The sequence below is a fragment of the Dendrobates tinctorius genome, unplaced genomic scaffold, assembly GCF_039654945.1.
Source record: "Dendrobates tinctorius isolate UK_male_01 unplaced genomic scaffold, ASM3965494v1 ptg000135l, whole genome shotgun sequence".
In the NCBI taxonomy this organism is placed as follows: domain Eukaryota; kingdom Metazoa; phylum Chordata; class Amphibia; order Anura; family Dendrobatidae; genus Dendrobates; species Dendrobates tinctorius.
Window position 1 is genome coordinate 4,175,655 of NW_027361803.1, and position 12,554 is coordinate 4,188,208.

At 44.1% G+C, this 12,554-nt stretch overlaps 1 protein-coding gene across 1 annotated transcript in view; it reads right to left on the reverse strand.

Annotated features, from left to right (window-relative positions):
- The window catches only part of DCC (DCC netrin 1 receptor), a 1,068,191-nt gene that overhangs the window by 203,755 nt on the left and 851,882 nt on the right, over window positions 1-12,554 (reverse strand). Inside the window, exon 13 of the mRNA XM_073543872.1 lies at window positions 7,747-7,888. Within this exon, the coding sequence (XP_073399973.1) occupies window positions 7,747-7,888 (142 nt within the window). The remainder of the gene's footprint in view (window positions 1-7,746; window positions 7,889-12,554) is intronic.

Sequence of the window (12,554 nt, forward strand, 5' to 3'; positions counted from 1 at the left end):
GTTCATTTCACTCAGCTAATTTCAGCACAATTAATGAATACAAAAGAAGAAGCTCGTCAAAGAGAAATGGCGGAAAAATTAAAGGGATGGACGGTATCTGCTTCCCGGAGGAAAACATTGGTGTCCGTTGTCTTAAAAGGGATAGTCCACTACTTATAAATAGAAAAGAGCAAATAGGTTCAACATGAACTGAATTTGTGTCGAATTTAGGAAACTCACTCGACCCAGTGATTCAGGCTAATAGCCCACTGCCATTGTACACAAAACAGAAGAAGACAGAGAAGGCTCGCGTGACCTCAGGCATGACCACACGACATTCTCCAAAATGCCTTGTAGCTATCACATCAAATGGTACAGCACAGCCAATCAAGAGGCAAGAAAGTGAAAGAACTGGGAGCGCAGGTGGTCTTCTCTTCCATCCTCCCAGTGGATGGCCATGGAAGAAGGAGGTGGAATAAGATTCTGCAGGTGAACAACTGGCTACATTGATGGTGCCGTCAGCAATGATTTGGATTTATGGATCACGGAGTGAATCACCTATACAATGGACTACTTGCTAGAGATGGGGTGCACCTTACGAAGACTGGTAAGCATGTATTTGGAAGTCGCCTTGCTACACTTGTAAGGAGAGCTTTAAACTAGAACAACATGGGAAGGGAAGCAAAAGACCCCAAAAAGCCAAACACCTGACAAATGCTATTGAGAACTCTGCTATTAGAAGTGGAAAGGAAGAACAAAGACAAAAGAATCTAATTAATAAAAATATTGGAGAAAGAGAAACCAATTACAAACTAAAATGTTTCTATACTAATGCACAAAGCATGGGCAACAAACAAGGAGAATTGGAACTACTAACACAGGAAAAGAAATATGATGTCATTGGAATCACTGAAACTTGGTGGGACAATACACATGATTGGAATACAAGACTAGAAGGATACAACTTATTTGCAAGAAACAGACTTGATAAACGAGGAGGGGGTGTCGCATTGTATGTTAGAAACGCGTATATCTGCACAGAGATTGAAGCTTCAGAGACTGGGAGTTCTGTGGAAACTGTTTGGGTAAGAATACAAGGACAGAACAATGGAAAGGACACCATTGTAGGCATTTACTACAGGCCGCCTGTGCAAGCTGAAGATATGGATGAACTCTTTATGCATCAAATGGCCAAGTTCTCCAAAAAATATGACATAGTTGTCATGGGAGATTTCAACTATCCAGACATTTGTTTTGAATCTCTCTCAGGCAAAACTAACAGGTCAAGGAAATTCTTATCCTCTCTTGCTGACAACTTTATCTTCCAAAAGGTAGGGGAGAAAACAAGGGGAACTGCTACCTTGGATCTAATCCTTATAAACAGGGAGGAAATGGTTGAGGAGGTAAAAGTGGCTGGGACCCTAGGAGGTAGCGACCATGCTATTTTAGAATTTTGGATAACTAGAGGAGGACGACCTGTGAAGACTCAGACGTCAAGGTTAGATTTCAGAAAGGCAGATTTAAAGGGATTCAGAAAGAGAATTGGAGGGATCCAATGGCTTGATATCCTTAAAGACAAAAATGTCCAGGAAGGATGGGAAATCTTGAAAAATGAAATTCTCAAAGCACAATTGTTAACAATTCCGAAAAGAGGGAAGAATAGGAAGCATTTAAGGAAGCTAGGATGGATGAACACAGAACTTAGGCACATGCTAAAAAGGAAGAAAAAAATGTTTATAAAATGGAAAGAGGGAGGCATATCTAAAAGAAGAATATAATGCTGTCTGCAGAACCTGCAGGGCACAAATCAGATTACTAAAGCTGACAATGAATTGAGGCTTGCAAGAGATGTCAAAAGCAATATTAAAGGATTTTGGGAATATGTCAAAAGTAAAAGAAAAGTCAAAGATGCTATAGGATTTTTACAGGATGAAAATGATGAAATGGTAAGACAGGATGTTGAGAAGGCCGAACTTTTAAATTCCTATTTTGCATCTGTTTTCTCTCAGAAAGGAAATGTAACATCAACTGTTCTTCACTGTCCTATTAAGGGAATAGAAGAATCCAGGATATCTATAAACAGAAAGATAGTGAGGAAACACTTAGCTAACCTAAATGAATTCAAGTCTCCAGGTCCAGATGAATTACACCCCAGAGTACTGAAGGAGATATCAGAAGAAATTTTTGAACCCCACTCCATAATCTTTGAAAATTCTTGGAGAACAGGAGAAGTCCCAAAAGACTGGAGAAGAGAAAATGTTGTTCCTATCTTCAAAAAGGGGAAGAAGGTGGACCCAGGCAACTATAGGCCGGTGAGTCTGACTTCTATACCAGGAAAGATCTTTGAACAAATTATTAAACAACATTGTGATGGTGTGATATGTTATGTGGATGTCATTTTTTGTATATTCCTATTTTTAACAATTCTAGTTATTTTCATAGTGTTTTTCTTATTACATCGTAAGTCTACAGCCTCACTGTATCTGTCTCTTGATGACCCCCTGTAGTGCATTAATCCCTAAGGCCCTTTGTTCTCTTCTGGGAGGCAACTTGTTTGACTACCCCTGGACAAGGAAGGGGGTGGGGGGAAGAACGGCAGCTGGACAAGTCAGTTCCGGTAGAGACAAGATGGTGAAAAGGCTGCATTTCATTCAGAGAGAAGGACCCATTTCTATCCTCTGGTGCTAGAGTTGTGGAATCTCATTTCCCTGGACATTTTATCCTGATACTGGACTGCATTCTTATTCTGGACTATCTTATCCTTTGTGTGGTGGACTGAATATGGACCTTTTCGTATTTTTGCCTGAATAAAGGTCTTGGAATTGTTCACTCTTCGCTTGCTCTGTTGATTGTATGATACCAGAGAAGGACCCCGTGACAACTGGTGGCAGCGGTGGGATCAACAGAGCGTCACCCATTGGAGAACCACCCACAGAGTGAGTACAGAAATTGGACTGTATGCAGTTTACAGGAGAGAGCCAGAGACCTGGGCCTGAACTACCAGGGACTGACTAAAGAGGCCTTAATCAATCTACTGGTGAGCGCTAGCCCGGCCACCTCCTCCCAGATGTCTGAAGGACGAGCACTGGAGACAGGGATCCCCATCCAGAAAAGCCAGTGGTTGGTGTGGTATGAAGAAGAGATGGCGGTTCTGGGCCCCGGCATCTCTCAGGAGTACAAGGAGGAGGCTGCCCGCCTGGCACAGCGGAGACAGGAAGCAATGGAGCTTGAAAAAGGGAGGAACGCAATGTGGAGTGTGACGCCAACAATCCGGGAGCCTGTACTGATCACCCGGACAAAGTTTAAGCCATTTGATGAGGCTTCTGGAGATGTGGAGGGGTTCTTCAAAGACTTTGAGCAGCAGTGTGCTGTGATGGAGGTGCCCTACTCTAGCTGGATGCGTTTGTTAGTGGGGCTCCTGAACGGAAGCTTGGCGGAGGCTTACCGAACCATTATGCACTGCGGAATCGGGATTATAACATTGTAAAGCGGACTATCCTGGATTACCATGCTATCACCCCAGACTCATATAGGGCCAACTTCCGAGACCTCCCATGCACCACGGGGGGACCGTTTAGGATGTATGCACATAAGATGTCCGAGGCATGTCGGAGATGGCTGGAAGCAGAAAACGCCTTTACTGTGGAAGATGTTATACAGGTGTTCCTTATAGAACAATTTCTTGCCAAGTGCCCTGCAGAGGTACGGGAATGGGTCCGGGAGCACACGCCGTGTACCATGGATAGAGCTGCAGCCCTGGCCGATGAAGCCCTTACTATCCGGCCGCAATGGAGGAGGCTTCTGGACAAGGAACCACGGCCTGCTCCCGCGCCCCATCACCCTCCAATTATATCTGCCCTTCCACCTAGTCACAAGCTGATGACAATCACGTCTCACAATCCTAGGCCCCAACAGTTCCGACCACGACCTGGGGGTATCACAGAGAGGAGATCTTATGGGTGTGGGCAACCTGGACATATGTAGTCTGACTGTCCATCCAAGATTCGGAGGGAGCCCCATGCAGCCCCACCTCATCCAGTGCATCTTGTACATTCCACCACACCTGAGGAAGAGCTACCACCACCCCCACCAGAGTGGATCACTGACCACGGCACCATAGATACCCCTCCTGGAGTGTACGGCCTCCGGCCTCTGTCCTTTAGCTACTCAGAGCAATGGCAACGCCACCTGCAGGATGTCTTTATTGATGGATACAAAGTGTCAGGATTTAGAGACACGGGGGCATTCTTGACTATCGCTGACCCCCGTGTGGTTCGACCCGAGGCAATTTACCAGGGTCCGGGAATTCCCATTGTCCTGGCGGGCGGTGCCTGCAAATATATACAGCGAGCTTCTGTGCATTTGGATTATGGTTGTGGAGAAAAACTGTGTTGGATTGGAGTTATGGGAGGACTTCCTGCAGATATCCTCCTTGGGAACGACATTGGGGAGTTACAGTGCCAATTTGTGGGAGCAGTCACCCGACTACAGGCCCTTCAAGCACTATGTCATCCGGACCCCACCGGGGAGCAACCACCACGAACCGCATCAGAGTCGCACCTTGGCCAAGCCCCTAACCGACCTGACCCGCAAGAACATGCCTAGGAATGTGACGTGGACGACAGCATGCGAGGATGCCTTTTCAGCGTTAAAGACTGCCCTCGTCACTGCTCCTGTCTTGGCTGCCCCGGATTATAAACGCAGGTTCCTCGTGCAGACAGATGGGTCCACCTTTGGGATTGGGGCAGTACTTAGCCAAGTGAACGCCGCCGGAGAAGAACATCCTGTTGCTTTTGCCAGTCGGAAACTACTGGATCAGGAAGTTGCCTATGCCACTATTGAAAAGGAGTGCCTTGCCATCGTATGGGCGCTAAAAAAATTGCAGCCCTACTTGTATGGCAGAGACTTTACAATTGTTACAGACCACAACCCCCTCACATGGCTGAATCGCGTATCAGGGGACAATGGAAGATTGCTGCGGTGGAGCTTGTCCTTACAACCCTACAGCTTCTCCATCCAATACAAGCGAGGAAGCCAACACCAGAACGCCGATGGACTGTCTCGACAAGAAGAACCATAGGCTCCCCAGGCCGACCTACCCCTGCCACTGTACAAGGAATTATAAATAACTGAGCAATGTGGACTAAAGTGAGCAGGCCAGAGGTCTGTGTAGACCTCATGGCGTGCTCACTTATTATGGGGGGGAGAGGTTGTGATGGTGTGATATGTTATGTGGATGTCATTTTTTGTATATTCCTATTTTTAACAATTCCAGTTATTTTCATAGTGTTTTTCTTACTACATTGTAAGTCTACAGCCTCACTGTATCTGTCTCTTGATGACCCCCTGTAGTGCATTAATCCCTAAGGCCCTTTGTTCTCTTCTGGGAGGCAACTTGTTTGACTACCCCTGGACAAGGAAGGGGGTGGGGGGAAGAACGGCAGCTGGACAAGTCACTTCCGGTAGAGACAAGATGGTGAAAAGGCTGCATTTCAGAGAGAAGGACCCATTTCTATCCTCTGGTGCTAGAGTTGTGGAATCTCGTTTCCCTGGACATTTTATCCTGATACTGGACTGCATTCGTATTCTGGACTATCTTATCCTTTGTGTGGTGGACTGAATATGGACCTTTTCATATTTTTGCCTGAATAAAGGTCTTGGAATTGTTCACTCTTCGCTTGCTCTGTTGATTGTGTGATACCAGAAAAGGACCCCGTGACAAACATGTATGTCAGTACCTGGATAAGAATAAAGTGATTAAATAGAGTCAGCATGGGTTTGTAACTAATAAGTCATGTCAGACTAACTTAATTTCCTTCTATGACGGAATCACTGATTGGGTGGATCAAGGAAATGCTGTAGATATAGTATATCTTGACTTCAGCAAAGCATTTGACAAAGTATCTCATACAATCCTTATTTAAAAAGTGACTAAGTATGGAATGGACAAGGCAACTGTTAGGTGGATTCATAACTGGCTTAGTGATCGGACCCAAAGAGTGGTCGTAAATGGCTGCACATCCAGTTGGAAGAATGTTTCAAGTGGGGTACCACAGGGCTCTGTCCTGGGCCCTGTATTGTTCAACATCTTTATCAACGATTTAGATGAAGGAATTGAGGGTAAACTGATTAAATTTGCTGATGACACAAAGCTAGGAGGGATAGCTAATACTAGAGAGAGAGAGGATTCAAAAAGATATAAGTAAACTGGAGAAGTGGGCAGCAACTAACAGAATGATTTTTAACAGGGAGAAATGCAAAGTACTATATCTGGGCAATAAAAATGAAAAAAGCATATACAGAATGGGAGGAATAGGGCTAAGCAACAGCACATGTGAAAAAGACTTGGGTATACTAATAGATCACAGACTGAATATGAGTCAACAGTGTGATGCAGCAGCAAAAAAGGCAAATGCAATTCTAGGATGTATTAACAGAAGCATACAGTCTAGATCACGTGAAGTCATTATTTCCCTCTACTCCTCTTTGGTCAGACCTCATCTGGAATATTGTGTCCAGTTTTGGGCGCCACATTTTAAAAAAGACATCAACAAACTGGAGCAAGTTCAGAAAAGAGCGACCAGAATGGTGACCGGTCTGCAAACCCTGTCTTATGAGGAAAGGTTGCAGGATTTGGGAATGTTTAGTTTGCAAAAGAGAAGACTGAGAGGAGACTTAATAGCTGTCTACAAATATCTAAAAGCCTGTCACATTGTAGAAGGATCAACTTTATTCTCATTTGCACAAGGAAAGACTAGAAGCAATGGGATGAAACTGAATGGGAGGAGACACAGATTAGATATTAGAAAAAAGTTTTTGACAGAGTGATCAATGAGTGGAACAAGCTGCCATGAAAAGTGGTGAGTTCTCCTTCAATGGAAGTCTTCAAACAGAGGCTGGACAGACATCTGACTGGGATGATTTAGCGAATCCTGCTTTGAGCAGGGGGTTGGACCAGATGGCCCAGGAGGTCCCTTCCAACTCTACGATTCTATGATTCTATCATAGCCTGTATAAAAGCAGAGGCAGGGAATGCAGCAGCCATTTAAGTAGTGCATCTGGATAGTGAGAGGACGGCACAGCTTTGTAATAGAGATAGGGAAAGAAAGCCATAAAACACTGAATAAACATTTCAGATAGTGTGTAACAGGACAGCAGTAAGGAACTGCGATCATCCATTTACACATAGTCATAAATGTAGAGGTCTCTTGGCTTTATTTTCATTAATTTGCTTGAAAAGTCCTAGATGTCCTCAGGGTGTTACTTAATCAAACAAGTAACCAAATAAGTACCACTCCAAATACAACTGTTTAAATCAAATAACCCCTAAGATGCTGCAGTCTGTAGTGAGCAAAGCATCTAAGTGGTTAGACAGCGGGGCGGAGTTACCTCTGTCAGCCCATCATTCTCCATCTTGCAGGTAAGTTGCGGCATTCTCATGTATTACACTGATAGGTATACAACACTCCAATAGAGAAGTTTTAAAGTTTATTCTAATAGTGAACAGATTCAGAGAAATTGAATCCCCAAGTGGGACAAAAATAAAAAGTAAAACAAAATAGAACTTCCCTATTTTTTATAATACTGGCTACATCCAATAACGGCATCTAAAATCCAGCAATTCCAATAAAAGGCTAAAGATACTGTACCTACATATACACTGATAGCATAAATCACAACCATATTGTGAAATCCATTGGATTATTCCCAGTCCTGTGAGATCAGACAATCCCAATCAATCAGGATTATAATCTGCAAATCACTCACCTGTGAACAAGTACCAGAGATTATTCGGCTCGATGGTCTCCAGTTCTCCCCGCCGAGTGGTCTTTCTGTGACGAATTTTGTACCCAGTAATAAATCCATTTTGAGTTCCTGATGGGGGCGGCAGCCAGCTAACCTTAATACTCTGGAAAAAAAGAAGAAAGAGATTACGGAAATTATTTGGAAAAGGATTTATATCTGCAACCTTTCTCAGCAATAAATGTTATATAAAACCAAACACAATCACCAAAAGTACATAAGACCCAGCTCTATTGTATATCAAGTTGCAAATTACTGTGACTCCACCAGCAGAATAGTGAGTGCAGCTCTGGGGTATAATACAGGATGTAACTCAGGATCAGTAATGTAATGTATGTACACAGTGACTGCACCAGCAGAATAGTGAGTGCAGCTCTGGGGTATAATACAGGATATAACTCAGGATCAGTAATGTATGTACAGAGTGACTGCACCAGCAGAATAGTGAGTGCAGCTCTGGGGTATAATACAGGAGGTAACTCAGAATCAGTAATGTAATGTATGTACACAGTGACTGCACCAGCAGAATAGTGAGTGCAGCTCTGGAGTATAATACAGGATGTAACTCAGGATCAGTAATGTAATGTATGTACAAAGTGACTACACTAGCAGAATAGTGAGTGCAGCTCTGGGGTATAATACAGGATGTAACTCAGAATCAGTAATGTAATGTATGTACACAGTGACTGCACCTGCAGAATAGTGAGTGCAGTTCTGGAGTATAATACAGGATGTAAATCTTGATCAGTAATGTAATGTAAGTACGCAGTGACTGCACCAGCAGAATAGTGAGTGCAGCTCTGGGGTGTAATACAGGATGTAACTCAGGATCAGTAATGATATGTATGTACACAGTGACTGCACCAGCAGAATAGTGAGTGCAGCTCTGGGGTATAATACAGGAGGTTACTCAGAATCAGTAATGTAATGTATGTACACAGTGACTGCACCAGCAGAATAGTGAGTGCAGCTCTGGAGTATAATACAGGATGTAACTCAGGATCAGTAATGTAATGTATGTACACAGTGACTGCACCAGCAGAATAGTGAGTGCAGCTCTGGAGTATAGTACAGGATGTAACTCAGGATCTGTAATGTAATGTATGTACACAGTGACTGCACCATCAGAATAGTGAGTGCAGCTCTGGAGTATAATACAGGATGTAACTCAGGATCAGTAATGTAATGTATGTACAAAGTGACTGCACTAGCAGAATAGTGAGTGCAGCTCTGTGGTATAATACAAGATGTAACTCAGGATCAGTAATGTAATGTATGTACACAGTGACTGCACTAGCAGAATAGTGAGTGCAGTTCTGGGGTATAATATAGGATGTAACTCAGGATCAGTAATGTAATGTATGTACACAGTGACTGCACCAGCAGAATACTGAGTGCAGCTCTGGAGTATAATACTCCACAACACGGACAGAGCCACCGCTTTCTACAACGCCACCCTCACATCAGCCATAGACTCAATCGCCCCTCTCATGCGTGGCAAAGTTCGACAATCCAACCGGCAACCCTGGCACAACAACCTCACCAAAAAGCTTCGACAAGCATCCAGGGTCGTGAAACGGCGTTGAAAGAAAACACGCCTGCCAGACAATTTCACTGCTTTCAAACAAGCTACACTTTCCTTTAAATCAGCCCTCACGTCTGCTAAACAGATCTATTTCACAAACCTTGTATCTTCACTATCCCACAACCCAAAACAACTGTTCAGCACATTCAACTCTCTCCTCCGCCTACCACTGCCACCTCCAACTCCCCTCATCTCTGCTGAGGACTTTGCCACCTACTTCAAAAACAAGATTGACCAAACAAGGCAAACTTTTACAGCTCCACCAATCCAACAGCTCCACAAACCAGACCTCTACCCTAATAACTTCCCTCTCCAACATCACTGAAGGAGAGGTTACTCATCTCCTTTCCAAATCACGCCTCACCACCTGTGCACTTGACCCCATCCCTTCCCACCTGCTCCCCAACCTCACTAACATGATCATTCCAGCCCTAACCCATCCCTTCAACCTATCCCTAACTTCTGGTACCTTCCCCTCTGCCTTCAAACATGCCACCATAACACCCATTCTCAAAAAATCAAACCTTGACCTAAGTGCTATGCCCAGCTATCGCCCCATATCACTGCTCCCGTTTGCTTCCAAACTCGTTGAACAGCATGTCCATGCTCAACTTTCCTCCCTCCTCTCATCTAACTCCCTCCTTGACATCCTGCAAACTAGCTTCCGCCCCCTCCACTCCACTTAAACTGCCCTGACCAAAATTACTAATGACTTACAGCCAAAGCTAACAGACAGTTCTCCATCCTCCTCCTTCTTGACCTGTCCTCTGCCTTTGACACAGTTGACCACTGCCTACTGCTACAGATTCTTTCTTCCCTTGACATAAAAGACCTTGCCCTGTCCTGGATTTCCTCATACCTTTCTGACCGCACATTCAGTGTTTCCCACTCCCACACTACCTCCTCATCCCGCCCCCTGTCTGTTGGAGTCCCCCAAGGCTCTGTCCTGGGGCCCTTACTTTTTTCCATCTATACTCTTGGCCTAGGACAATTCATAAAGTCCCATGGCTTCCAGTACCACCTGTATGCAGATGACACTCAGATCTACCTCTATGGCCCAGATGTCACCTCTCGGCTCTCCAGAATCCCAGAGTGTCTATCAGCTCTCGCTTCCTAGAACTCAACGTAGACAAAACTGAACTCATTATCTTTCCTCTATCTCACGTATCTTCCCTACCCGATCTATCTATTATGGTAAATGGCATCATGCTCTCTCCCACACCTGAAATCCACTGCCTTGGAGTAACTCTCTACTCTGCCCTGTCCTTCAAACCACATGTCCAATTTCTGGCCACCTCCTGTCTCCTCCAACTCAAAAATATTTCCAGAATCTGTCCCTTCCTCAGTTCTCAATCTACTAAAACTCTTGTACATGCCCTCATCATTTCCCACCTTGACTACTGCAACACTCTCCTCTGTGGCCTCCCTGCTAACTCTCTTGCACCACTCCAGTCTGTCCTCAATTCTGCTGCCCGACTAATCCACCTCTCACCTCGCTACTCCCCTGCCTCTCCCCTCTGCAAATCCCTCCATTGGCTCCCAATTCCCCAACGAATCCAGTTCAAACTACTAACACTGACCTACAAAGCCATCCACAACCTTTCCCCTCCCTATATCTCTGAACTAATCTCCCAATATCTTCTCTCACGTAATCTTCGATCCTCCCAAGACCTCCTACTCTCCTCCACACTTATTCGTTCCTCACACAACCGACTCCAAGATTTCTCCCGAATATCCCCCATCCTCTGGAATACCATGCCTCAACACGTCCGATTATCCACCACCCTCGGATCCTTCAAACGAAACCTGAAAACCCATCTTTTCAGGAAAGCTTACAGCCTGCAATGACCATTCTGCCACCTCACCACCGCCTGAGCTGCCGCCTCATCACCACCAGAGCTGCTGCACCCCCGACCTTCTGTCTTTTCCCTGCTATCCCGTAGAATGTAGGTCCGCAAGGACAAGGTCCTCTCCCCTCTGTACCAGTCTGTCATTGTAAATTTGTTGTGGAAATTTGAACACAGGATCAGTACAGGATCAGTAATGTAATATATGTACACACTGAGTGCACCAGGAGAATAGTGAGTGCAGCTCTGGAGTATAATACAGGATGTAACTCAGGATCAGTAATGTACAAACAGAATTACAAAACTTTTTATGTAAAATATATGTAAACTCTATACGAGTGTAGGAAGAATGTTTAAAGTCTTCTTAATTATATACGTAAATACGAAGGAAATAATTTCTAATTATCTTCAAAGGAAATAATAATTGGTTGATCATCTACAGAGAATATAGTAACATCATTGCCAGTTACAGGATAGATGTATTTTTTGTAACGACTCTGCACGGCTTTAAGTGTTTCTGACTCTTCACATTGGGAGATCTTGTCACTGTGGCTTTCACACCTTAAATTCAGCAAGGTCATCTCCAACTTTATCACTTTTTTTGCTTTTCATTAACCATAAACTTGTTTCAACTCGTACAACTGTGACATTTTACGAAAATGGTCTGTAAGTAATAATAAAAGCGATAGAGTCACCACCAAAAATTCTGAATGTGGCGGAGGTGAGTTTGTCACTTACTCTATACATTATACTGTTGTAAAGCTGTGATGGTCTTCAGTAAGGAAAGGGGGGGCTCAAACTGTCCCTTGAACTGGGACCCTAACTATCCCTGTCCCGGGGTTACTCTTGATAGTAGAGAGACCCAAGTCTCCTACCTTATTATACTCCTGTTAATGTAATATGCTGTTCCCTCCCCCTCCCTCAGGAGGCCTGGGACAGATATGTTAGTGTATAAACACGTAAGACAAACAGGGATAAGAAAAAGCAACTTAAATACAAAAACACTCACCAAGGGTAAAGAGGAATAAAGGGAAGGATAGGAAGGAACAGACCAAATAGGAATATGATAATGAAGAAAGCATACAGCAAACAACAATCTCCAGCAGCAACTACGAACTCCAACTTCAGCACACCAATTCCAGCAAGCCAAGAAGCAAAACTTTCACAGGCAAGGATGAGAAGGTCTGGCCAGGTTTTATAGAGGGGAAAATGAGCAGGAAATTTATATGCTAAATACCTTCTTTCATTTTTCTGTAAATTCCTTGTAGCAATATTGCAGATCCATGTTTCCAATATTCCATATGTACATTGGAAGCATTTACCTGCTTTCCACAGCAGTA